The 27961-nt window shown below is 41.8% G+C and overlaps 1 protein-coding gene and 1 pseudogene across 1 annotated transcript; both read left to right on the plus strand.

Annotated features, from left to right (window-relative positions):
- Window positions 1-257: 257 nt before the first annotated feature.
- Window positions 258-3862, plus strand: LOC123425650 (protein TIC 20-I, chloroplastic-like). The gene is made up of 3 exons (XM_045109349.1): window positions 258-417; window positions 895-1103; window positions 3000-3862. The coding sequence occupies exons 2-3, from the start codon at window positions 932-934 to the stop codon at window positions 3638-3640; spliced, it is 813 nt and encodes a 270-aa protein (XP_044965284.1). The 5' UTR covers window positions 258-417; window positions 895-931; the 3' UTR covers window positions 3641-3862.
- A 2317-nt stretch (window positions 3863-6179) lies between these two features.
- On the plus strand, window positions 6180-6727 carry LOC123425960 (annotated as a pseudogene).
- The last annotated feature ends 21234 nt before the right edge of the window (window positions 6728-27961 follow it).

Raw genomic sequence — 27961 nt, forward strand, 5'->3', positions numbered from 1 at the left:
TTTCCTACGATGGTCGTTTGATTCGTAGGATTGAAATCCTTTAGAATTTTTCCATAGGATTCGTTTGTACTACATTTTGGAGGAAAATTTCCATCCACTCAAACCTCTTTATAGAATTCCTTTGTTTTTTCTGTGATATCAAATACACTTTCAAATCCTGTAGTGTAGAAAAAGACATGCCACTCTATTCCTACGTTTTTCCTATTTCTGCATTTTGAGAATCCTACGAATCAAATAGGCCTAACACCCTGGACAGGGAAAGCGGGGGGATGAGTGCCACGTTGCGTCCCATCCTCTCCCTGGTGCGAAAACTAGCTCGCCACTCCGCCCCCTCCGGCCCTCTTATCCTCTTCCTCTTCCTCTCGGGACGGCGGTGGCGCCGAGGGCACCGAGGCCTCATTCCACCTTAGCACGCAGGTTCGTAAGATCGCTGCCATCCTCCGCCTCCTCCCCTACCTTCTCCGTCGGTGACGAACCCTAACCTGCCTGGATTGTTCCACGAGTTCTGCCATCATCGCCTTTCCTTCTGCCGCGAGCAACTTAATCCAGATATTTCATTTTGGGATCATAGTCCTGTCGATCCAATCTATCGCGGATTCGCGTGTCGCGTGGTGGAATGCTGATGGCTGCTTGTTTAAGGAAAGAAAAATGGGGGTGCCACTCAACGTAACCCACATTGCCCATGGTCATGAGCCCACCGCTGCACTTGGGAGGAAATTGCCTGTGTTTTTAGCTTCGGCCCGGTGGCTGGTGTCCATTTTATTTATTTGTTTGAGAAAACGAATTAATTTCGTTTTCAGAGAACGGACGAATTACATATGTGATTAATAGCTCCGTAACCGTGTGAGTTCGGTGAAGTAGTATGTAGCTAACTTCATTTACCTGCTTATCCAGGTAACCGTGCTTTGTGCAAGGCCGGGCTTACACAAAAATGGTTCTCTGTCAAGGCTTATCTGCTGGGCATGCCCAGCTGCTTGCTTTTCCTGCTGCTAAGCCTCCTCTCTTAAGAAGATCTTGCATTCGTATTCCAGCGGGATCGCCGAGTGTAAGAAGTGCTGGGCTTTCATCCGAGAGGAAGAAATTTTCGGTGCAAGCTGTACGAGGTAATGCATATAACGATCTAATTGTCTTTTTTCTTAAGTTTCCGGCAATCATGATGTTTATGCTCTTCTGAACATATACGGTAGATTGTCCTTAACTCTTAGCCCCCCCAGAGCAAAGTATACTGATACTTTGTCAGGTAGAGGATAGAGGAAAAACATTTTGCCTGCATCAGCACCTCTTCTTTTGCATGCTTCTGGTTGGCTGGTAGGGCAGAGAATGGGGAAAGTCTGCAACAAATATTAACCGGCAATAGCAACACAGGAAATATTCGCACAGAGATTCTGCAAAATTTAATGGTGAAAAGCACAGGAACATACACTGCTATCTATCTCGAAGGAGTTCTTTAATAATCAGAAAGGACAATAAGGTGTAGATGTAACACCGTTATCTGGTCTCATTACAAAATTGGTGAAGATATTATAAGGACAATCTCATAATGACAATATTAAATTTGTTACTTCGATCGAATATGGGGAAATCGGAAATTCAAATATAAGTTATTAAGTGTATAAAGTGCATAAAAAGCAGAGTTAGGCGCCAGTTATATGAATCTGAAGGCTGGATGTAATACTTTCAGTGTTCCATGATGGACTTCTTTTGAATATCCATAAACTTCTTTAAGTAGATAGAATTCTGCTCCAGGACTGGCATGGGTGCGTAGCACAAATGCAAAATTAGAAATGCATGGTCATGTTTTCCATATCCAATCTAATCCGACACTGTACATGTCATATGTACCGTTGGGACATTAAATAAGTTATTAAATCTAAACAAAAAGAAGGAAAAACACCAAAATGTTAATGTTCATATGGGTCATGGTCGTAGTTTTATATTTCTTGGTGATCCTTTGTACTAGAACCCTGCCGTAATTGGCTTGGATGAGTCTTATTAGACTCCTTTCTCTTCTCAATATAATGATGCACAGCTCTCTTACGTGCTGGAGGAAAAAAATGTTGATGTTTGAGTAAATTGACCTGCAAGGCTGCAAGTATCATGCTGAAATTGACACTGTCCATGAATTCTCAGTTATTACCTTTTGTACAATGTATAATTCTCACCAAGGACCCCCTGCAAAAGCATATGTAGCAGCTATTATACTTCTGGTGATAAATGCCAATGTTATTTCATCCTTCTACAAAAAGAAACCCCCATTGGCGGCAAATACCAGCATGTAGATGACAGACATGGGGCAGAGCTAGAATAAGTCCAGTTTTCAGGCCAAAACATCAAGTAATTAATACCACCTCCGTCTCAAAATAAGTGTCGCAAATTTAGTGCTAAGGTAGTACAAATATAGTACTAAGGCAGCAACACTTATTTTGGGACGGAGGGAGCACATACTATCAGGAAGTGTTGAGTGGATGATTACTTAAAAAAAAAATCATTGGCTCTTGCTGTTGCTTTGCTGGCCTTGCCATGCGTCGCCAACCGCTGGGCCCCTCTTTGCTGTAATGCTTAGCAGTTACAATTGTTAATATATAAGATTAAGTTCATGGTTTTAAGATTTCTGCCCCCTTGATTACTTGTAAGGAGCCTACGTTTTTTAGGAATTTACTGTGTAAAATATGGTATAAATCGACATTTCAGGGTTAAGCCAGTGGCATGAAGTAAACATGAAAGATTATTGTTTACTGATTAGTAAATCAGTCTAGTAGATACCATAATGAATTTATAATCCATTGAAGAGAGCTTACATCGCTCTTTGATATTTGCTAGACCAAATATTGGAATTGAGACAGTTTTGCAATATAGTACGTGTCAGCTTATATCTTCTTGTTAGGTGTTTTCTTTATATTTCATTTCATCACCTTCTTGGGTTTTGACATTTAATTCATTCTTTGATTCTGATACTTAATTCATTCTTTGATTCTCACATTTCACTGTATATCTTGCAGCCGGTACTGGTTTTCTTCACCATGACATGCTCACATCATTTCCGATGGAGGGTTCGATCAAGGGCATTCCATCATTATTGACCCTGCAGAATCAGCGTCGAAGGTCGGATGTTGGTTGTCGAGCTTCCTCTCTAGCATCATTCAGCTACCCTGAATTGACTTCCAAGCCAAGATGGTGGTGGAGAACTCTTGCATGTGTGCCGTACTTGCTGCCACTCCACAACATGTGGTCGTATGCCGATGTCATCTACCAGCTACACACGTACTTGCAGGGCTTTTCATTGGTTTATACTTTCATCGACACCATGACACTGCTTCCAGGGTGGCTCTTGCTGGTGATATTTATGACTGTGTACTTCTTCGTGGTGAGACGCAAGTGGTCACCCCACTTCATGAGGTTCCATGTGATATTGGCCATCCTCCTGGACACTGGTTCCCAAGCAGTGGCAACAATGTGCACCTGGATGCCCAGCTTCGTGTATCAGGGGAAGCCCATGCAGTATTTCTGGATGGCCATTGCTTTCATGCAGATCTTCACGGTGCTAGAGTGCATGCGCTGTGCTCTCTGTGGGATGTACCCGAACGTTCCTTTCATATCTCACACGGCGTTTATCCATTCTGATCTGAATCTCTTCAGGTAGCCACCTGCTCGCCTTGTCGGGTTTTTGATATCAGAAGGATGGAAAGTGAGATGGAGGTGCAAATAGGTAGTACTTTTTTTTTTGCGGTAGCTACTTACAGTTCTATAGACTGTTTTGTTTATACTGAAATTTTGAAGTCTCATTGTAATGGCCAGCATCGTGACCTTTTTCTGTTACGACAAAATCCAAACAATGACGTGATTGATCATTGCATCAGTTGAATTGCTTCAGTGTTAGTTATCTGCAATTTTTTTGTCTAGAAGCCTGTGAAACTTTGAATACATGTTTCCTCGTGTGGTTTGAATGGAACCCCTGCTGGTCGGGCTTGGCTAAAATCTGTTATCAACTTCGAGAAATGAACAGCGGTGTAGGTATGGCACCCTTTTGTCCTGCCACATTTTCATTTCTGAACTTGGCTGAAATGCTAGACTCCGAACATTGGTGATGACAATTATCTCCGCAAACTGTCGTTCATTTTTCTGCGAAATGACAGGTGGCTCCCTGGGGCCACGAGCGTGGCGGAGGTGCTGCTCCTGAGGACAATTTCAGTGTTTTGACCTTTTTCTAAAGTTGAGCAAGATCTGACCCTTTTTCTATCGCCGGGTTCGATGGCGGTAGGTTATAGCTGTCTATCGCCAAGTGTTCGATGGCGGTAGGTTATAGCTGTCTATCGCCAAGGGTTCGATGGCGGTAGGTTATAGCTGTCTATCGCCAAGGCCCCTGGCATAGGAAATAGACACAATGTAACTGCACCAAACCAATCAAAGTACCAATGTTCAGAAAAACATAATTCAGTGGACATTACAAAATTCAGACATTTTTAGAACAAAAGCACGGATTCATGGCCTCCATTGAATAAATATATGATCTTTCACGTCCAAAAACAAGATTTTTGGGCGATCTAACAAGCAAACGGGTACCTAAGATGACCAGAAGCCATATGATCAACACAAGGTCTGGCCTTTCCATACGATATCCAGCACAACATCACTGCTAGTTCAACCCATAACCTTGATCCAAAGCTCCCATGAAACCCTAATTTTGCCCTGCTGGTGCTAAAACCATACATTTCACCATCCGTCAGCTAAAACCCTACACGCATAACCCATCTGTGACAAAGGGGGGAGAAAGAGTCCAAACTCTACACGCAGAACCCATCTGTGACAAATTCGCACGGTCGACCTAGGTGATGCACCGTACAGGAGCAGGTTGGCATCAGGCGGACGTCGCATGTGAGCGAGAGGGACGTCACGTAGGCCCATCCCAAACGGCACGGACCGCGGCGGCTCGACGTCCGACGACGAGCTAATGACACCGTCGTCGCACTCGGACACACCGACGAGCTCGAGGTCACCACCTCGACAGCGACAAAGACCTTGGGAGAAGAGGGAGAGGTGGAGAGGCGAGCGAGGTGGGGGGCTGGCCAAATCAGCGTGTACGTAGATAAAATCATATAATAGATCATATGTGAACCCCTGGGACGAGTTTAATGATAGCATTTCGGGTATTCGAAATTACGGGGGCTAAAGTGGCCATCCGGACAAGTTCAAAGACCTATAGTGATTTTTTCTCTTTTTACGTCACTCTACGGATGAAATTGTCTTCCTGCATGCCAATATAATTTGTCTTACTGCCACATCACGCTGAAACTGCCACGTATAGAAAAATATTTTTCTTACTGTCTCCCAGTAATGTCTTTGTTTATACTCCCTCCGTTCCTAAATATAAGTCTTTTTAGGAATTCAACTAAGAGACTACATACATAGCAAAATGAGTGAATCTATACTCTAAAATGTGTCTATATACATTCGTATGTAGCCTTTTAGTGAAATATCTAAAAAGACTTATATTTAGAAACGGAGGGAATATATCAACTTACAATTCTTTTGCACAACAATATGTCTTGATGAGATTTGTGGAGCAACATGCTAACTAGTTCAGCGCACTATAGCTTCTTAGCTAGCTGGTTTTCTTTTTAAAAAGAAGGATGACCCGGGCTCTTTCAATTTAGAAGATGCATGCATTTATTTTATTAATTATTCATAAAAACCTTATAAAGTACTCCCTCCGTTCTTAAATATAAGTCTTTTAAGAGATTTCATTAAATGTCTACATACGAAGTAAAATGAGTGAATCTATACTTTTAAATATGTCTATATACATCCGTATGTAGTCTATTAGTGAAACTTCTAAAAAGACTTATATTTAGGAACGGAGAGAGTAATACATTAATATGTCTAAAGCTATCATTTTGACAACATTTGTCGCTACTTCTATCCATTGATCAAGGGGTGCAGAAAGTATGAGCTGAATACCGAGACCTCTCACCTAAGCCTACCATCTAAATTCGGAGCCACAACCAAGCCACATACGAGGTTCAGGGCGCAAACCGGACCGACAGACTCATAGGTTGTCGCCGCCGTCTTTCATCGATCCATCTTCAAAGCATATACTGATGCATCGACCTTGCTAGGCCTGCTGTCGACGTCATCACGGCGCCAGACAACACCTCCTCCCTGCTGCCTGGTTTATATAAAATATGTCAGAAGATTTTCTAACGCTCATCTGTGAAAAACACATCAGGTGCTATTCATCTTATCTACTTTTTAGTACATGTTATTTGTCCAAGAACAATTACTTTGGCATGCAATATATTTACGTAGGAGAATTCTTCATTACAAAAAGTGGCTTTATATCTCGGAGATGGAGCGGGTACCAACATCTTTCTCCACCGGCTTATGCCACGACCAAGTATGGAGACTGTCAAGCCGCCTCCTTAAGTCGACTTAAGACCCGGGGGCTACATAGACATGGCTCGCCAGATGGAACGAGGATGAATAATTCAAGAACACCGGGTTATTACAGAAAAGATAACCCGACCTCAGGGGCTGCTGCCTCATTCGTGAAAGATTTTAAAGTCGCCCAAGAGGACGAGCCGCCATGATGCGACAGTTCAAACATGGGTGCCCTGCTTTATTGGCAGGCATTTTAAAGTCACACAAGAGGACGAGTCGCCACGATGCGCTGTTCAAACATGAGTGTCCTCCTTCATTGGCGGGCAAATTAAGGGTCACCAAAGAGGACTAGTTGCCACGATGCGCAGTTCAAACATGGGTGTCCTGCCTTAATGGCAAAAATTCATGGTTAAACCTGCCTGTCTGCATGATGCTACCCCGAACCCCGTGTACTCTTGTTTATCGATAAGTCAATCCATATGGACCCTGACCTTATCCACGTTAAAACATCGATTGGGTCATGTGGGAGCCGGCTTACAATAAGCAAGGATATTCCATGGGCTATTAAGCCGCCTTCTTTGAAACTTTGTTAAACCTGCCTGTCTGCATGATGCTACTCCGAACCCCGTGTACTCTCGATATGTCAATCCAGTTGGACCCTGAACTATCCAGGTTAAAACATCGATTGGGTAGTGAGTGCTGGCTTACAGAGAGCGAGGATAAACCAGTGGCTATCATGCTAATTTCATTAAAGTAAGATTCGAGTCTCATAAACCAACACGATTCTATCATATACATGCATGATCTTGCATTGCATCATGCATCATACATACATATCATGTCGGTCTTCAAACCGGGTCAAAGCATAAATTCTTGCAGGTGGAAATAAATATTTGAATAGCCAATTTGGATGGATTTTCATCATGGTTTATCATAACCAGTGTTAAATGATTGAGGTTCTTAAGCCACCTCGGAAGAATTGATTATTGTCGAAGAGCCGCCCTATCACATATAATGCCGGGTCATTTAATTGACCGACTCTTGGATTTCTTCAATTTGTGCTCTGTAGTAAACTATAACACTTATGGATTTCTCAAACATATGGATTTCTCAAGCATATATTTGTCGGGTTACATGACAACCATGGTCAAGGATTCCTTTCATCACAAAGGCATCATCAGAGTGGATATGATTTGATTCTACAATGAAAGGAATAGTCCCGAGTGGTTGCACGCACACGACCCGACACTTGGTGGCTACATTATTCAAATCAAGATTACATCAAAGTATGAAAGTCCTATGTCGGTGCAAGCGTGCACCCTGACACTTGGGGGCTAATGCAAACTGCTCTTTCAAATCATCACATCATTGACATACCCGGCTATTTCAAGGAGATAAGCCGGTCATGGGGGGGCCACAAGTCGCTCTTTATTTCAAATATGGATTCAAGGAAGAACCGACTCATCATTTTTATAATGACCCAGTCCTTGGCTACACATTGCTTCTCAAGTTTACATAATCGGATCTACAAAGTCCCTGCTCATTATTGCATAATGACCCGACCCTTGGGGGCTACATAATATGATGTTTTATTTTTCAAAGGAGAAGAATGTGGAAGCTTCAAGTTGCCGCAAGCTATCGAGCTGACACTTGGGGGCTACACTATTCAGATCAAAATTTCTAAAGTCCTAGGTTGCCGTAGACAAGACAACCCGGCACTGGGGGGCTACAACACTAAGTTGTTTCATAGATCATGAGGTTCAAATTGAAGACCCGACCCATCACACACTGATGACCTCACCCTTGGGGGCTACACCCGTTGAAGCTTTATAAAGAATAAGACAATTACTAGTCCCGGGTTGCTGCACGCAAGACAACCCGACACTTGGGGGCTACATGGTCAAAGGTATTATTGAAAATCTCCAAGTCATCACGAACTGATAAACTTGGAGCTTGGGGGCTACAGGTAATATGGATAGATAAAAAAATTGAAGATCACATTTCATTTCATCATGAAGCTGAAGCATTGAGAGACCGGCTCAACATATATGTATCTAGTTGAAGCATTGAAAGACCGTCTCAACATCACATGGATTTATTTTAATTTGATCAAGCCAATTGGAGTTCAGTTGTTTGACGGGGCATTACCAACAATCATGGCCGTGATGTCAGCTGTGCTTCCCTAGCAACGGCGCCAAGAATAGTCGTGTTGACGGCACCAGGAATCCTTCTGCTGCGGCTACGCCTTAAGGGACTTCATAGGAAAATATGCAAAGGATTTCCCCCGTGGCCTTGGAGCCTTGCGTTGGTGTTCCCTCGAAGCGGAATGGGTGATGTAGCACAACGGTGGTAAGTATTTCCCTCAGTTTGACAACCAAGGTATCAATCCAGTGGAGGAGTATCACAAGATCCCACACAAACACAAAAAGCTTGCTCCCAACGCTATGAAGGGGTTGTCAATCCCTTATAGATTGTTTGCCAAGTGAGAACTGAAAGCAACAAAGTAACAAAGCAAAGTAAAAGCGGAGGTGTAAACGATGGATGTGAATAGACCCGGGGGCCGTAGTGTTTACTAGTGGCTTCTCTCATGAAAGAAAGTAGACGATGGGTGAACAAATTACTGTCGAGCAATTGATAGAACCACGCAAAGTCGTGACGATATCTATGGCAATGATTATATCTATAGGCATCACGTCCAAAACAAGTAGACCGATGCTTTCTGCATGTGCTACTATTACTCACACGTCGACCGCTATCCAGCATGCATCTAGTGTATTAAGTCCAAAAGAACAGAGTAACGCCTTAAGCAAGATGACATGATGTAGATGGACAATCTCATATCAACGACAGAGCCCATCTTGTTACCCTTGATGGAAACTACTTAATGTGTGCCTTGCTGCCCCTATTGTCACTGGGAAAGGTCACCACATGGTAGAACCCAAAACCAAGCACTTCTCCCATTGCAAGAATCATAGATCTAGTTGGCCAAACAAAACCCAAGACTTGGAGAGACTTACAAGGATATCAAATCATGCATATAAGAAATCAGCAAAGACTCAAATATATATCATAGATAATCTGATCACAAATCCACAATTCATCGGATCTGGACAAACACACCACCAAAGAAGATTACATCGGATAGATCTCCATGAAGATCATGGAGAACTTTGTATTGAAGATCCAAGAGAGAGAAGAAGCCATCTAGCTACTAACTACGGACCCGTAGGTCTGAAGTGAACTACTCACGGGTCATTGGAGGGGCGATGATGATGATGAAGAAGCCCTCCAACTCCAAAGTCCCCTCCGTCAGGGCGCCAGGAAGGGTCTCCAGATGAGATCTCGCGGAAACGGAAGCTTGCGGCGGCGGAAAAGTATTTTCGAGGCTCCCCTGATTTTTTGCTGTATTTTAGGGAATATATAGGCCAAGGATCTAGGTCAGGGGGGTGGCCAGGGAGGCCACAAGCCCTGACACCGCCGCCTCCCCCTCTGGTGGCGGAGTGGGAGCTTGTGGGCTCCCTGGAGCCCACCTGGCTAGGCCCAGAGGCCCCCTGATCTTCTTCCGTTCGGGAAAAAAACATTTCAGGGATTTTATTCCATTTGGACTCCGTTCCAAAATCAGATCTGAAAAGAGCCAAAAACACAAAAAAACAGGAACTGACACTTGGCACTGAATTATAAGTTAGTCCCAAAAAAGATATAAAAGGTACATAAAACATCCAAAGATGACAAGATAACAGCGTGAAACCATCAAAAATTATAGATACGTTTGAGACGTATCAAGCATCCCCAAGCTTAACTCCTGCTCGTCCTCGAGTAGGGAAGTGATAAAGAATGAATTTTTGATGCTTTCATGCTACCTAGCATAGATGTCCTTTGTAACTCCTCTTATGTGACGTGAATGTTCAGATCCATTAGATTCAAAACAATAGTTTGCTATTGACGTGGAAACAATAATAATTCAAGCAAACTAGCAAGGTAATCATGAACTTTCAAAATAACAAGGCCAAAAGAAAGTTAACCCTACGAAAGCATATAGTGTGGCTATGCTCTATCATCATTGCACAACGAATTTAAATCATGCACAACCCCGGTATTGGCCAAGTAATTGTTTCACACCTTTACTTTCTCAAACCTTTTCAACTCTCACGCAATACATGAGCGTGAGCCATGGTTATAGCACTATAAATGGTGTGGAAGGTGGTGGAGGTTGCAAGACAAAAAAGGAGAAGATAGTCACATTAACTAGGCATATCAATGAGATGTGGAGATGCTCATCAATAGATATCAATGTGAATGAGTAGGGATTGCCATACAAATGACGCACTAGAGCTACGAGTATGTGAAAGCTCTTAAAGAAAACTAGTGGGTGTGCATCCAACTTGCTTGCTCACGAAGACCTAAGGCAATTTTGAGGAAGCCTATCATTGGAATATACAAGCCAAGTTATATAATGAAAATTTCCCACTAGCTATATGGTGGTGACAAAACGAGAGACTCTCAATCATGAAGATCATGGTGCTTAATATGCACAAGTGTGGAAAAAGTGGTAGCATTGTCCCTTCTCTCTTTTTCTCTCATTTTTTTTTATTTTTTGGTGGGCTCTTTGGCCTCTTTTTTTTAATTTTATTTTGGTGGGATTCTTTGGCCTCTTTTATTTCCTCACATGGGACAATGCTCCATTAATAATGATCATCATACTTTCAACTCAAAACTTAGAGCAACTATGACTCTATATGGAATGCCTTCGGTAGTGTACCGTGGCAATGATCTAGCATGGCATAGACATCAATGGAAACATCATGCTAGCTATCTTACAATCATGCAATGGCAATGTAGACGTGGTGGCACATGTCATGGTGGTAGTTGCATGGAAATATACCTTGGAATGACTTTGAAAAATCCACAGTAGGTAGTATGGTGGCTGTTTTGAGGGAGGCTAATGGTGGGTTTTTGGTGCACCGGCGAAAGTTGCACGGCACTAAGAAGATGGTGATGGTGGAAGGTGAAAGTGCATCTAAACCATGGACTCAACATTAGTCATGAATAACTCATATAATTGTTGCAAAAGTTTTATTAGTAATCAAAACAAAGCATTAAACGCATACTCCTAGGGGAAGGGTTGGTAGGTATAAACCATCACACGATCCCGACCGCCACACAAAGGATGACAATCAATATACTAATCATGCTCAGATTTCATCACATAGCGGTTCACCATACGTGCATGTTACGGGAATCACTAACTTCAACACAAGTATTTCTAGATCCACAACACCTTACTAGCATGACTTCAATATTACCGTAACCACAACTCAAAACTGATTGAGATGAATCAAACTTCTTTAACTATTCAATGCACATGAAGGTGGAAGTTTTCGTATCCCTTTCGATAACTACCCCTTTTGAGACTACTTTCAAAGCATAGATCAACTACCAAGCCACGCACCGTTGTGCTCTAAAAGATATAAGTGAAGCACATAGAGCAAAAGTATCTAGCTCAAAAGATATAAGTGAAGCACATGTGAGCTGAATTGTCTACCAAAAGATATAAGTGAAGCTCGACAAAATCACGGTGAGTGCATGTCTCTCTCTCTAGGTGTGCAGCAGGGATGATTGTGACACAAAAAAATAAATAAAAGACTCCTACGATACAAGACGCTCCAAGCAAAAACACATAACATGTGGTGAATAAAAATATAGCCCCAAGTAACGTTACTGATGGATTGAAGACGAGAGAGGGGATGCCTTCCCGGGGCATCCCCAAGCTTAGGGTTTTACGACATCCTTGAATATCTTGGGGTGCCTTGGGCATCCCCAAGCTTGATCTCTTGCCACTCTTTATCTTTTTGTCCATAATAACTTCACCCAAAACTTGAAAACTTCACAACACGAAACTTAAACAGAAACTCGTGATAACATTAGTATGAGAAAGCAAACCACCACTTCCTTAGGTACTGTGCCAAACTTAAATTCTACTTATGCTGATGTTGAGTTACTGTCTTTTCAATCTTCCATTGCTAATACCCCCCGATACTATCCATAGTTTCATCAAAAGAAGCAACCAACACAACAAAAACAAAATCTGTTAACAACAGACCAATCTGTAGCAATCTGTATATTTCGTATACCTCTGGTACTTCAAAAATTCTGAAAAATTACAACAGTCTGAAGAATTTGCATAGAAATCAGCAGCAAAAAGAATCAACTCAAAAGCTTATACCGAAAAAAATGAAAATTCTTTTCGTGAGCAGAAAGTTTCTGTCTTTTCCAGCATGACCAAACGATCATCCCCAAGACTAATCATAACGGTTTTGCTTGTCACAAACGCAAAAAGAAACACAAAAAACACAATAATAACAGAATTATGAAAGTGTGGAAAACACTAAACAGAAATAAAAAGGATTGATTCGTTGGGTTGCCTCCCAACAAGCGCTTTTGTTTAACGCCCTTAGCTAGGCAAAAAGTGATGGAATCACGTATAGTCATCTTTGGTGCTCAAACCATAAGTAGCCCTAATCATAGATTCATAAGGCAATCTTATTTTCTTTCTAGGAAAGTGCTCCATGTCCTTCTTTAAAGGAAATTGAAATCTAATATTCCCTTCCTTCATATCGATGATAGCACCAATAGTCCTTAGGAAAGGTGTACCAAGAATAATGGGACATGAAGGATTGCAATCTATGTCAAGTACAATGAAATTCACGGGTACATAGTTCTTATTTGCAACAATAAGAACATCATCGATCCTTCCCATGGGTTTCTTGACAGTAGAATCCACAAGATGCAAATTAAGAGAACACTCTTCAGTCTCATGAAAACCAAGAATATCACATAAAGACTTTGGAATCGTGGAAACACTAGCATCCAAATCACACAAAGCATTGCACTCATAGTTTTTGATTTTCATTTTGATAGTAGGTTCCCACTCATCATGAAGTTTTCTAGTTATAGAGACTTCTAGTTCGAGCTTCTCTTTAAGAGATTTCATCATAGCATCTACGATATCCACGGTAAAGGCTTTGGTTTGGCTATAAGCATGTGGAGAATTTGCAATGGATTGCATCAAAGAAATGCATTCAAACAAGGAGCAATTATCATAATTGAATTCCTTGAAATCCAAAGTGAGAGTTTCATTACTACCCAAAATTTTGACTTCTTCTACTCCACTCTCCACACCTTTATCATCAAGATAGGTGGACTCCGAATCATTGGGGTGTTTTTCAACCAAAGTGGATTCATATCCAGCCCCTCCATAAGTAGGTTTGACACGCGAAAACAAAGATTCAAGAGGAGACACACCAAGCACTTTAAGATCTTTGTGATTTGCATCACTAGAACGCACCCTTTTAAACCATTCATGTCAAGCGCGAATTTGGGCGGTTCTTTCTTTGCTCTCATTCATGGAGATACGCATAGCTTTCAAAGTTTCATCCAAGTTGACCTTGGGAGGAGCGCATCTAACTTTCAAAGCATCAATATCACAAGACATCCTATCAATGCTCTTAGCCAAATCGTCTATTTTGAGTAGTTTTTCCTCTATGGATGCATTGAAAATATTTTGAGAGTTAATGAACTCTCTGATATTACTCTCTAAATCAGAGGGTAATTTGTTGTGATTTCCATAAGTGTTTTTGTAGGAATTGCCATAATTGTTAGAAGAGTTACTAGGAAAAGGCCTAGGAACATAGTTTCTCTAAAAGCATTGTTGTTGCCAAAATTGTTCCTACCAACAAAATTCACGTCCAAACTAGCATTGCTACTCTCAATCAAAGAAGATAGCGGCATGTCATTAGGATCTACGGTAGCGTTTCTACTAGCAACCAAATTCATCAACTTGTCCATCTTAGCACTAAGCGAGTTAATTTCTTCTATAGCGTGCACCTTTTTGCTAGCAGGCGACCTTTCAGTGTGCCATTGAGAGTAGTTGGTCATGATATTGTCTAGGAGTTTTGTAGCGTCTCCTAACGTGATTTCCATGAACGTTCCACCTGAGGCGGAGTCCAAGATATTGCGAGAAGTGAAATTCAAGCCAGCGTAAAAGATTTGTATAATCATCCACAAACGCAAGCCATGAGCGGGACAATTTCTAATCATAAGCTTCATCCTCTCCCAAGATTGTGCAATGTGTTCATGATCAATTTGCTTGAAATTCATGATATCGTTACGTAAGGAGATGATCTTAGCCGGCGGAAAATACTTGGATATGTAAGCATCTTTGCACTTATCCCAAGAATCGATACTATTTTTAGGCAAAGAAGAAAACCAAGTTTTTGCGCGATCTTGCAACGAGAAAGGAAAAAGTTTCAACTTAATCACGTCATTATCCACATATATTTTCTTTTGCATATCACAAAGCTCAATGAAGGCATTGAGATGGGATGCGACATCTTCACTAGGAAGGCCAGAGAATTGCTCTTTCATAACAAGATTCAGCAGGGCTGCGTTGATTTCATACGATTCCGCACTAGTGGCGGGAGCAATCGGAGTACTAATAAAATCATTATTATTAGTGCTCGAGAAGTCGCAAAGTTTGTTGTTTTCAGCCATGATGACTTCAACAAACAAACAAGCACACAAGCAAGCAAGAGAACCGGCAAAAGGCGAAAGAAAACGGCAAAGGAGAAAGGCAAATGAAAGCGGCAAATGTGAAGTGGGGGAGAGGAAAACGAGAGGCAACTGGCAACAAAAGTAAATGCAAGAGATGAGTTTGTGAGACCTACTTGGATAGATCTTGATCTCTCCTCCCCAGCAACGGCGCCAGAAATATTTCTGATGTCAGCTGTGCTTCCCTGGCAATGGCGCCAAGAATAGTCGTGTCGATGGCACCAGGAATCCTTCTGCTGCCGCTACGCCTTAAGGGACTTCCTAGGAAAATATGCAAAGGATTTCCCCCGTGGCCTTGGAGCCTTGCGTTGGTGTTCCCTCGAAGCGGAAAGGGTGATGTAGCACAGCGGTGGTAAGTATTTCCCTCAGTTTGAGAACCAAGGTATCAATCCAGTGGAGGAGTATCACAAGATCCTGCACAAACACAAAAAGCTTGCTCCCAACGCTATGAAGGGGTTGTCAATCCCTTATAGATTGTTTGCCAAGTGAGAACTAAAAGCAACAAAGTAACAAAGCAAAGTAAAAGCGGAGGTGTAAACGATGGATGTGAATAGACCCGGGGGCCGTAGTGTTTACTAGTGGCTTCTCTCATGAAAGAAAGTAGACGGTGGGTGAACAAATTACTGTCGAGCAATTGATAGAACCACGCAAAGTCGTGACGATATCTATGGCAATGATTATATCTATAGGCATCACGTCCAAAACAAGTAGACCGATGCTTTCTGCATGTGCTACTATTACTCACACGTCGACCGCTATCCAGCATGCATCTAGTGTATTAAGTCCAAAAGAACAGAGTAACGCCTTAAGCAAGATGACATGATGTAGATGGACAATCTCATATCAACGACAGAGCCCATCTTGTTACCCTTGATGGAAACTACTTAATGTGTGCCTTGCTGCCCCTATTGTCACTGGGAAAGGTCACCACATGGTAGAACCCAAAACCAAGCACTTCTCCCATTGCAAGAATCATAGATCTAGTTGGCCAAACAAAACCCAAGACTCCGAGAGACTTACAAGGATATCAAATCATGCATATAAGAAATCAGCAAAGACTCAAATATATATCATAGATAATCTGATCAAAAATCCACAATTCATCGGATCTCGACAAACACACCACCAAAGAAGATTACATCGGATAGATCTCCATGAAGATCATGGAGAACTTTGTATTGAAGATCCAAGAGAGAGAAGAAGCCATCTAGCTACTAACTACGGACCCGTAGGTCTGAAGTGAACTACTCACGAGTCATTGGAGGGGCGATGATGATGATGAAGAAGCCCTCCAACTCCAAAGTCCCCTCCGGCAGGGCGCCGGGAAGGGTCTCCAGATGAGATATCGCGGAAACGGAAGCTTGCGGCGGCGGAAAAGTATTTTCGAGGCTCCCCTGATTTTTTGCTGTATTTTAGGGAATATATAGGCCAAGGATCTAGGCCAGGGGGCGGCCAGCGAGGCCACAATCCCTGACACCGCCGCCTCCCCCTGGTGGCGGAGTGGGAGCTTGTGGGCTCCCTGGAGCCCACCTGGCTTGGCCCAGAGGCCCCGTGATCTTCTTCCGTTCGGGAAAAAAATCATTTCGGGGATTTTATTCCGTTTGAACTCCGTTCCAAAACCAGATCTGAAAAGAGCCAAAAACACAGAAAAAACAGGAACTGGCACTTGGCACTGAATTAATAAGTTAGTCCCAAAAAAGATATAAAAGGTACATAAAACATCCAAAGATGACAAGATAACAACGTGAAACCATCAAAAATTATAGATACGTTTGAGACGTATCTGCCCGCCATTATCAATCATAACCCGCCGAAGCAAGAGAAGCCGGTTCAAACATTGTGTGGATTTCTTATTCCCCTAATTTACATCAAGCGAAAGCATTGGAGGCCGACTCAATGGCATATGTATTCTATTGCAAAGGATGGGTACCTGCAAGATGATTATGAGGACAGTTCATATAAAGAAGAGACCCGGATTTTCAAAGGAGCCACTTCATTGAAGTAGGCCGACCAGTGGAGCAAGCTGGTCCCTTAACATATTTATTATTCTGATTTCAGGAGCTTACCTTGAATAAATTCAAGCTAACCTGGGGCTAATGTAGGGGATATACCCCGTGGTGTAACCCGGCTTGAAGTATGACCCGACTACATCTTGGCGACTCACTGGTGACTCATGAGTGACCTGGCGGGCGGCTCATACATGACCCGGCAGGCGACTCAGACAAACGGCAAATGCCCAAGGCCCGGCGTGGTACAAGGCGGCTCATAGAGAGGCCAAGAGGGCCGGTTTACAAGATAAGGCCCAAGAAGAGGAAAGACTCCTCCCAGAAAGAAAACAAGACCCAGATTAGGATTCAAGAGAGATTAGTCCTATTCCTACTCCTAGTAGGACTCTACATGTAGACCTACCCCTTCCACTTATATAAGGAGGGGTAAGGCGCCCCAAGAGGGACAAGTTAAGTTAAGTTAGGTCGAGCCATGACATGGTCAAGTCATTAGAGATAGACATATTAGACACCCTCAAGATTAGAGGTAGCGATTCCGCACCCTTGTAATGGAGATCATCATCTTCATCAATGAAACACAAGCAGGACGTAGGTTTTTACCTCCATCGGAGAGGCCAAGCCTGGGTAAACTCGCGTCTCTCGATTCCGACCAACCCCTCTGAAGCCGCCACATAGTGCGATGGCCTCACACATAAGTTCTCTCACAAGGACATATGCCGTGATAAAAACCACGACAGTTAGGGTCTAAAACCAGGACTAAAGACGGACCTTTAGTCCGGTTGGAGACACCAACCGGGACTAAAGGGCGTGGGACCTGCCGCAACCCCTTTAGTCCTGGTTGATGTCTCCAATCATGACTAAATGTCCCATTCAAACTGGGAGAGATGCCTCCCAAGCCCCGTCCGGCGTCCCCACCACTTGAACCGGTCTCATTGTCCCGGTTCGTAACGCGACCGGGACTATTTATGCGATCCGGCTAGAACCAAAACCATGTTTTCTACTACTGTAGGAGGGTGAACCCCAGGGTGAAATGGCGAGTGGCGGCGATCCTGGAGTATTTGGCGAGGCACGCATCGGGCCAAAGACCCGCCGCATCCACGACTAGGTTCCCGAGGGGTCATTCACGCCACCTGTTCCGATTGAGCTTGCTTGTGCATTTCAACAGTAGAGTCGAGTTGGTTTGCGGTTGATTTTGCTACTGGTGTGTTGATTGCGTCTCTGTTTTTCATGGGTTAGGATGGAGTTGCAGTTTGCTTTCTTGGCGCACATTAGAAGGGACCAATACATCCTGGATGCAAGGAATAAGGAGAAATTCCAAGGAGGTTTCAATTATCTCTTGCCAATGGATTATAATTGGAGTTTCAGACAATTTGGGAAGGTAATTTGCAGCCAATATCCTTGGGGTTTACTTGATGAAGTGGAATACAAATACTACAATGGGGAAAATAAATGGGTGAAAGTTAGTAATGATGCAGAGCTCGCTACCATGTTTGCTAAGCATAAGGAGAAAGAGAATTTTCATGTGAGGCTGCAAAATGGTGTGTTTGTGTAGGCATTTGGACCTAGGATGTCGGGTGCACCTTCTCGGGCTGAACCATGTCATCTTAATGGTAGCTCTAGCCAGAACAATTCAGTTAGTGCATGACAATGTGCTGGCTTGACAAGCGTGGGCGCCGGCAGAAGGGTCCCCCTTGAAGTAGAGCCTGCTACCTAGAATTCTGGGGTTGCTGAAGAGAGGCTATATTCTGATGTTATTCAGAATTTACGACATGCATCTCTAGGTGAAAACAAAGATGAAGCTGACAATTACGTCCGTGTGGAGGACGATGCAGTGGGTGAGGACGAAGACCTTGCAGCTGTTGAATTGGACCCTTTGAACCATTAGATGGAAGAAGGTTCCATTTTTTGCATCCATGAGTGAGTGTAAAAATGCACTTGTGACGTACTGCATCAAGGCAGAACGCACTTTTGAACTTGACAAGAGCGATCAAGTACGTTACAGAGTGCACTGTCTGACTGAGGGTTATCCATGGAGGATGCTCGCATCTACAATGCGAAATAACATGAATGTTCAGGTCAAAGTGAACCGTTTTAGGCACACATGCCAGGAATCGACCCTTAGGAAGGAAACAATCAGTAGAGCCAAGTCAAGATGGGTGGTGGAAGAAGAAAAGAAGTGGGTGAAAGAAAACCAAGAAATGGGTGCAAAGGAATTGCACAAGAACATCAAAGACAAGTTCAAGATAGAGTTACCATACATAAGGGTGTTCAAAGGTAAAAACATGCTATGGATTCTATTTATGGTAACTGGCAGGAACGTTTTCAATTGTTGTATTCATTCATAGATGAAGTGGAGAGGACCATCCCAAGTAGTATTGTAGATATTGACCACCACACCGTGGAGTGATACGTCCATTTTGCATCATGTTTTGCTATAGTTATTTATAGTGTTTTTATGCATTATACCACTTTATGGAGTAATTATAATGCCTTTTTATCATAATATGCAAGGTTTACACCAAGAGGGAGAATGCCGACATATGGAATTCTGGACCTGAAAAAGCTACATGAGAGATACCTATTCTGCACACCTCCAAATGGGATGAAAGTTAATGAGAAATTTTTATGGAATAAATAAGGAATATTAGAGGAACTAAGTACGAGAGGGGGGCTGTGAGGTGGCCATTAGGCACCAGGGTGCGCCAGCCGCCCCTGGCGTGGCCTGGTGGGTAGTGGGCCACATAGCCCACTTCTGGCGACCATCTTCTGGTATATATTCACTCTTGACCTGAAAAAATGAGGAGAGGACTTTCGGGATAGAGCACCGCCGTCTTGAGGAAGAATCTGGGCAGGAGCACTTTTGCCCTCCAACGGAGCGATTTCGCAGGAGGAACTTCCCTCCCAGAGGGGGAAATCGAGGCCATCATCATCACCAACAACCCTCTCACTTGGGGAGGCCAATCTTCATCAACATCTTCAACAGCACAATCTCCTCTCAAAACCCTAGTTCATCTCTTGTGCTCAATCTTGTACCAGAACCTGAGATTGGTACCTCGGATGACCAGTAGTGTTGATTACATCTTGTAGTTGATGGTTTATGGTTTATTTGGTGGAAGATTATATGTTCAGATCCAATATGCTATTTAATAATTCCTTGATCATGAGCAGGTTTATCACTTGTGAGTAGTTACTTTTGTTCTCGAGGCCACGGGATAAGTCATGTTGCCAGTAGTCATGTGAGTTGATATTTGTTTGATATTTTGATGATATGAATGTTGTGACGCACTTAGTGGTAATATGTGAACATCGAGTACATTAAACTTCACCATCTTTGTCCCTAAGGGAATGCATTGTGGAGTAGTTATTAGATGATGGGTTGCGAGAGTGAAAGAAACTTAAACCCTAGTTTATGCGCTATTCCGTAAGGGGCAGATTTGGATCCCTATGTTTAATGCTATAGTTAGAATTTATTCTTAATACTTTTCTCGTAGTTCTAGATGCTTGCGGGAGGATTAATCATAAGTGGGAGGCTTGTTCAAGTAAGAGCAGTACCCAAGCACCGGTCCACCAACATATCAAATTATCAAAGTACCGAACGCGAATTAACCCGACATGACGGAAGTGACTAGATGAAATTCCCGTGTGCCCTCAAGAATGCTTTGCCCATTATAAGAAACTGTTCCGTCCTGTCCTTTGCCACAAAAGGATTGGGCTACCTTGATGCACCTACTGTTACTATTGCTACTCATTACTTGTTACAATTATCCTGCTATCAAACAACTTGTTACCTCTATTTCACGGCTTGCAGAAATTACTTTGTTGAAAAGCGCTTGTCATTTCCTTCTGCTCCTCATTGTGTTCGACACTCTTACTTATTGAAAGGACTACGATTGATCCCCTATACTTGTGGATCATCAAGAATCTTTTCTGGTGCCGTTGCCGAGGAGTGAAGCGCCTTTGGTAAGCCGAATTTTGTAAGGGAAAATTTATATTACGTGCTGAAATTTACTATTACTTGTCACTGTGGAAAGTCATACTTTGAGGGGCTTGTTCAGGGTATCTTCACCTCGACTGGAAACACCAAGAGCTGTCCCTCAACCTACTGAACCTACAAAAAATGTTTATTATGAACTTCCTTCGGGTATGAAGAGAAACTAGTAGCTAATCCTTATGGAGGAGATGTAACAAAACATCCCGATATGCACCTAATTTGTGTGGATGAAGTTTCTGGATTATTTAATTTTGCATGTTTATCCGGAGATGAATTCAAGAAGAAGGTTTTCCCTGAATCGATTATAATTAGAGTTTCTGCAAAAAATTTATCCTATGCATCTTGTTCATCGTGATCGGAATTTTATCTATAATTTTTGGCCTCGTGAAGGAGAAATTATTGCTCTAGCTTGGGGGAGGCTGAAGTAAATGTTATATTCATGCCCCAATCGTGAGCTCCCGAGATAAACTATTATTTGGAATTTTTATGCTCGGCTATCTCGTAATGATCAAACCATGCTCGATACTTCTTGTTCTGGTTCTTTTATGAAGGAGACTATTGAATTCAGGTGGGATTTTTTTGGAAAGAATTGAACACGACTCTAAAGATTGGGAACTCGATGAAGGTAAAGAGTCAGGTATAAAACTTGAGTTTGAAATCTCTTATGAATACCGTCGCTTTCAATGATTTTAGCACTAAATATGGACTTGACATTGAGATAATAGCTCATTTTGTGAAACCTTTGCTACTAATATTGATATCCGAGGGATCGATAGAAGAGGTGTGTAGAGGGGAGGTGAATAGACTACTTGACAAGATTAAAATCCTAGCCTTTTCTCAATTTAATGGTTGGCAAATTTTAGCGATTCTAACAAGTCTAGTGCACCCTACACATGCTAGTCAACAAATATGGCAGCAGAAAAGTAAAGACTTTGCACATGTAGTAAGGAGTAGAGCTTAGGAAGATCAAACACGAAGAAGTTGACACGACGATATTTAGCATGGTTTCTATAGGTGGTGCTAACGTACATCCATGTTAGTGGAGACTTCAACCCATGAAGGGTAAAGGCTGTGAGAGTCCACGAAGGGCTCCACCCACAAGGGGTCCACGAAGAAGCGGCCTTGACTATTCCACCACGGCTTCCATCCATGAAGGACTAGCCTCACTCATGGTAGATCTTCACGAAGTAGGCGATCTCCTTGCTCTTACAAACATCTTGGTTCAACTCCACAACATGAAGTAGGAGGCTCCTAAGCGACACCTAACGAATCTAGGAGGCACCACCCACCAAAAGGTAATAGATGCGGTAGAATGATGAACTCCTTGTCTTGTGATTCCAAAGATAGTCTCCTCAACACTCAATCACTCTCTCACAGAATAGGCATGGGTAGGAGAGATTGCTTTGGTGGAAAGCAACTTGGGGAGGTTGTAGATCAAGTTTCAAATGGATGGAATGGAATATCTTGATCTCAACACATGAGTAGGTGGCTCTCTCTTAAAAAAATGAATCTGGAAATGAAGTGTGTGTTCTGAGTGCTTCCTCTCCGAATGAGAGGTTGGCGGAGGGGTATATATATGCAACACCCAAAATCCAACCGTTACACCTTATGTTACCAACTCCGTGACACCAAAGTCATAAACTCGGTGGTACTGACTTGCACAAAAGGTAGCAACTTTTGAATCTCGGTGAGACCGATATGCATAAATCGGTAGAACTGAAAAGGTGGCTAACGGTCAGATGACCCAACTCGGTGACACCGCCACACAAACTCAGAAATTCTGATTTTGTGTACCGAGGCAACAGAAGGTTGGTCACCTGAACTCGGTAGCACCGAAATGATAGGTTTGGCTAGGGTTCTGTTTGGGTTGAAAATCGGTAAGGCCGAATCTAAAAACTTGGTGGCACCAATTTTGGATATTTGGCTTTGGACATAAATGTTATGTGGGATAATGGCTGAGTAATTTTGGTGGCTATCTCTGAGCACTTGAGCAACCAATTCATGTTAATACCTCATCCCCTTTTAATAGTATTGGCTTTCCTATGGACTCAAAGTGATTTCTCACAAATATAAAACAAAGAGTCTTCTAGCTTGAAGCTTGAGCTAATCCTATTCCCTTTCCTTCATCAAGGGGCTTCTCCTCACAAACCTTTAGCCAATGCTTTCTATGTACTAAACCTGAAATATACTAGGTAAAAGTGTTAGTCCAAGAGACAACTTATATTGTCATGAATTATCAAAACCACCAAGGGAGCATATGTGCTTTCAATCTCCCCCTTTTTGGTAATTGATGACAATATGCAATCAAATCTTCAAATAAAGATAGACATTAGAATATGATAGCTTTGAAAGATACATGACTAGTACAAGCTCCCCCTAAATGTGTGCAATCCATTTTAAAGGATAGTTGCTTTGGACTGCATGGGCACACACAAGGTAGAAGGACAAGATAAGTCATGTAAATCTTGGCTATATGCATCAAACAAGTATGACTGAAGAACTTTCATGCTCATGACTCACTCTTGCAAACAATATGTGCAAGAGAAAAGAGATCATCATTAACAAGGATATGATGCTTGTACTTACCTTGAGGTTCCTGAGCGTCTTAGCAGTAGAGGTACACTTGGGGAAACAAATGTTAGATAACACAAGAGTACTCTATTGTAAAGATGCAAAGAGCTTCAAAATAACAAAGAAATTGAAGACATATTGAAAGTAAAATTTGATGATAGATATGTCTCCAAGAGAATTAAGAACTATCTCCCTTAAGAATGAATAAGTAAGAATTTCCTCACCCCCTGAATCATAGCATGTAGATATTTGGAGTAGGTAGGGCAAGACAAGTTCAATCCAAAGATAGTGTTAGAATAGTGATATCTGAAACAATCTTACCTCTCCCCCCTTAGTATGTTAGGTTTGATACATCTCCCCTCAGGTAGATCTTCCCTTAGGTAGACCTTCCGTTAGGAACATATATCTCCCCTATTGACATTTCTCTCCCTTTTGTGTAAGCTTATTGGTGATATTTCTCTCCTTTATATATGTTCATTGGAAGTTTTGATATTTCTCCCCCTTTGGCATTAATTTCCAAAAAGGTCAGAGGGTAATGGCTCATTGAGAGAAAGGGATCCTTGATATTTCTCTCTTTGATAAGGGTTCCTTGAAATTTTTCTCCCCCTTAAGTGTGAATAAGAGTTCACTGAATTTTCTCTCCCTTAGATAGTAGGTAAGGGTTCATTGAATGTTCTCTCCTTTAGTATGAATAAGAGTTCCTAGAAAGATCTCCCCCTATGTTTGGGATCCTGGTTATTTCTCCCTCTTATATTGTGGTATCACTAAGGTTTTATCCCCCTAGAAAAATAATGTTAAAACGGATTTTGTTTCGTAAAATATTCAATAAGATCTTAGGAGGTAATGAAACATGGGATCATTGATAATATTTCTCCCCTAAGATGAAAGTACAGAAAATATCAGAAAATCAAATATAGTGATAATATCGGAGTCACTGAGGCAATGTGGTTCGGTAGAACCGAGAATGAAAATAAGGCCTTTGGGAGAAATCGGTTGGACCGAGTTTCCAAGATCGGTGAGACCAAGTTGCAAAGAAAATCAACTCCTTTACTAAAAATAGACAGATTAATAATCTACAGATACCAATTGAGAAATAAAATAAGAGAAAACATTTTTTTGTGTTTTTCGAAATATATATACATACATTTAGATGAGAGTTGAATGGTTCCAGGAAGATATGAAATGAAAAATGTGAACCATACAAGAATATTCATATAGATGTGGGGCGGTAACTAGGTCATCTATATTAGAGTATTTGACTTGAGGAGCCAAGCAAGAATGATTGATCATAGGCCATACTCATCGTTAAGCACAAAAATGGGGTTACCATTTTTCGATTAAGAATTTTAATGTATTCATCTCAGTTGAGTTCCTTTACCTCATGACTTGGTGCAAAGCTTTATCAAGGATATGAGTACATACCTTCGAATGATGTTTATGACGTATCATGTAGGTGAACTTGTCGTGGATGCTCAATGTTGATGAAGGTCATCTTGAGTTGGGAGCTATACTTGTCATTTTGGTTCACTTTTCACCTACAATGGTTAGTCATGCAAGGAAGAACATAATATATCAGAATAACATGAGTGAATTTCATTATCATATAATTGTCAAGGATATGATTTTTTGTCTTCTTCCTCCATCTCCGAAGAAAGGGCTTGTTGATACTTGGCTATGTCAAGATTGCTTTTGATGTGAGTTGACGACAATCTTATGAAGTGTATTTCTTCCAAGTACCTACAAAAGGTTAGATGCAATACAAGGGAGCATAGTTTCCAAGATACAAGATAGTGTCAAATCAATGGCGTCAAGGAATAGTCAATCAAGATCATGCCCTTGCATGCATCCGAGTGAGTCTAGCTCAAGTTTGTAGCCTCAACGATGTTCAACTCACTCCTCAAATGACATAATACTTTCAAATCAAGTGGTTTGGTTAAGATATCAGCTAATTGTTTGTCAGTACGAACATGCTTGAGATTTATATCTCCTTTACCAACATGATCACGAATGAAATGATGTCACACTTGAATATGTTTTGTTCTAGAATGTTGCACATGATTATAGACAATTTTAATAGCACTTTCATTATCACATAACAATGGAATATTTCTAACACGAATGCCAAAATCCTTAAGAGTTTTAGTCATTCGTAGTAATTGCGCACAACATGATCCAGCGGAAATGTATTCTGCTTTGGCAGTAGATAAAGATACCGAGTTTTGTTTCTTGGATGACGAAGACACAAGAGATATCCCAAGAAATTGACAAGTACCCGAGCTGGATTTTCTATCAACCTTGTCTCCGGCATAGTCTGAGTTGGAATAGCCAACAAGATTAAAAGAAGATCCCTTAGGATACCATATGCCAAAGTTTGGTGTATGTATCAGGTATCTCACTAATCTTTTCACAGCCAATAGATGACACTCTTTTGGTGCCGCTTGGTATCGGGCACACATGCAAACACTCAACACGATGTCAGGACGGGAGGCACATAGATATAGCAATGAACCAATCATTGATCGAAAAACCTTTTGATCAACTTGTTTGTCCTCCTTAGTGAGGTCAACATGTCCACTAGTAGGCATGGGGGTTCTCATACCTTTGCACTTTTGCATGTTGAACTTATTGATTATAAGTCCTTGGTGTACTTGGTTTGAGAGATAAACATACCTTCTCTCGATTGTTTGATTTGCAATCCAAGGAAGAATTTCAGCTCACACATCATAGACATATCATACTTCTCTGACATCAACTTTGCAAACTTCTCATTAAAATGTGGGTTAGTAGAACCAAATATAATATCGTCCACATATATTTGGAACACAAATAGTTCACCATTAACTCTTTTAGTGAATAAGGTAGCATCAATTTTAGCAATTTCAAAACCATTTTCAATGAGAAACTTCGTTAGACATTTGTACCAAGCTCTAGGGGCTTGTTTACGACCATATAGCGCTTTACGAAGTTTGTAAACATGATTAGGTTTCTTAGGGTTTACAAAGCCAGGAGGTTGTTTAAAATAAAATTCCTCATCAATTTCACCATTTGGAAAAGCACTTCTGATAACCATTTGGTAAAGAGTAATATCATGGTGGTTGTCATAAGCGATAAGAATGCGAATGTCTTCAAGTCTAGAAACGGAGGCATAGGTCTCACAATAGTCCACACCTTCGAAATCTGTGTATCCATGGGCTACGAGATGCGCCTTGTTGCGTATGACTTGTCCATCTTCATCTTGCTTGTTCCGAAACACCCATCTTGTACCGATAATGTTATGCTCTTCGTTGGGCTTCTCGACAAGTGCCCACACTTCGTTCCTATCGAAGTTGTGTAGCACTTCGTGCATGGCATTCATCCAATCCAGATCTTGAAGGGATTCTTCAACCTTCAAAGGCTCAATGCTATAGATGAAAGAATAATTCTGACAAAAGTTAGCTAAAGGAGATTTAGAGCTAGTGATTCTCCCGGTTTTTATGTCACCGTAGATTTGATTCAGCGAATGATCTGTGTCCTCTCTTGCTCTAACTCTTGGTAGATTCTTCTTGTTTGATGGTGGAGCTTCTTCATCATCATATTCTTGCTCATTGTAGTTGACAGTCTCATCTCCTTGAGGTGGTGGTGAGGAAGGTCGAGGTGGATCATCATGATGTACTTCTCCTTATTTTTCATCATGTCATGTACCACTTGTGGATGCCTCCATGTCGTTCTGTAGTTCGCCTTGACGCGAAGTAGGGGCTTCCACCTGAGTTTATGAAGTACTCTCCTTCACCTCCATGGGACGAATCTTGCCAATAGATAAATCTTGGATGGCTTCTCGAAGGTTCCTTATCTCCTACACAATTTGGCAGTTGTTCAACTTGCGAACCATTAGTATCATCAAACTTCACATCTACCGTCTCTTCAAATTTTTGAGTGAAGTTGTTGTAGACATGGTAAGTGTGAGAGTTCAATCCATAACCAAGTAGGAAACCTTCATAAGATTTAGGAGCTAATTTAGAGCGACGATGCTTATCAAGAATGTAGCACTTAGAGCCGAATACTCGAAATTATCCAACTTGGGGTTTGTTACCGGTGAGTAGCTCGTATGCCGTTTTACCAATAAGCTTGTATAGGTAAAGTTGGTTTATAGCATGGCAAGCTGTTTCCATGGCTTCTGCCCAAAAGTGTCTTGGCGTCTTGTATTCGTCAAACATCGTTCCGACCATCTTTATGAGAGTCCGTTTCTTCCTCTCAACAACTCCATTTTGTTGAGGTGTGTACGTTGCTGAGAACTCATGTGAGATACCTTCTTCGTCAAGAAAAGTATCCACATTTGTGTTCTTGAACTCCGTTCCGTTGTCACTCTAAACCCTTTTGATCTTCACTTCAAACTGTTTTTGGGCTTTCTGAGCGAAGTCCTTGAAGATCATTT

Source organism: Hordeum vulgare, chromosome 2H (assembly GCF_904849725.1).
Source record: "Hordeum vulgare subsp. vulgare chromosome 2H, MorexV3_pseudomolecules_assembly, whole genome shotgun sequence".
NCBI classification, from domain to species: Eukaryota; Viridiplantae; Streptophyta; class Magnoliopsida; order Poales; family Poaceae; genus Hordeum; species Hordeum vulgare.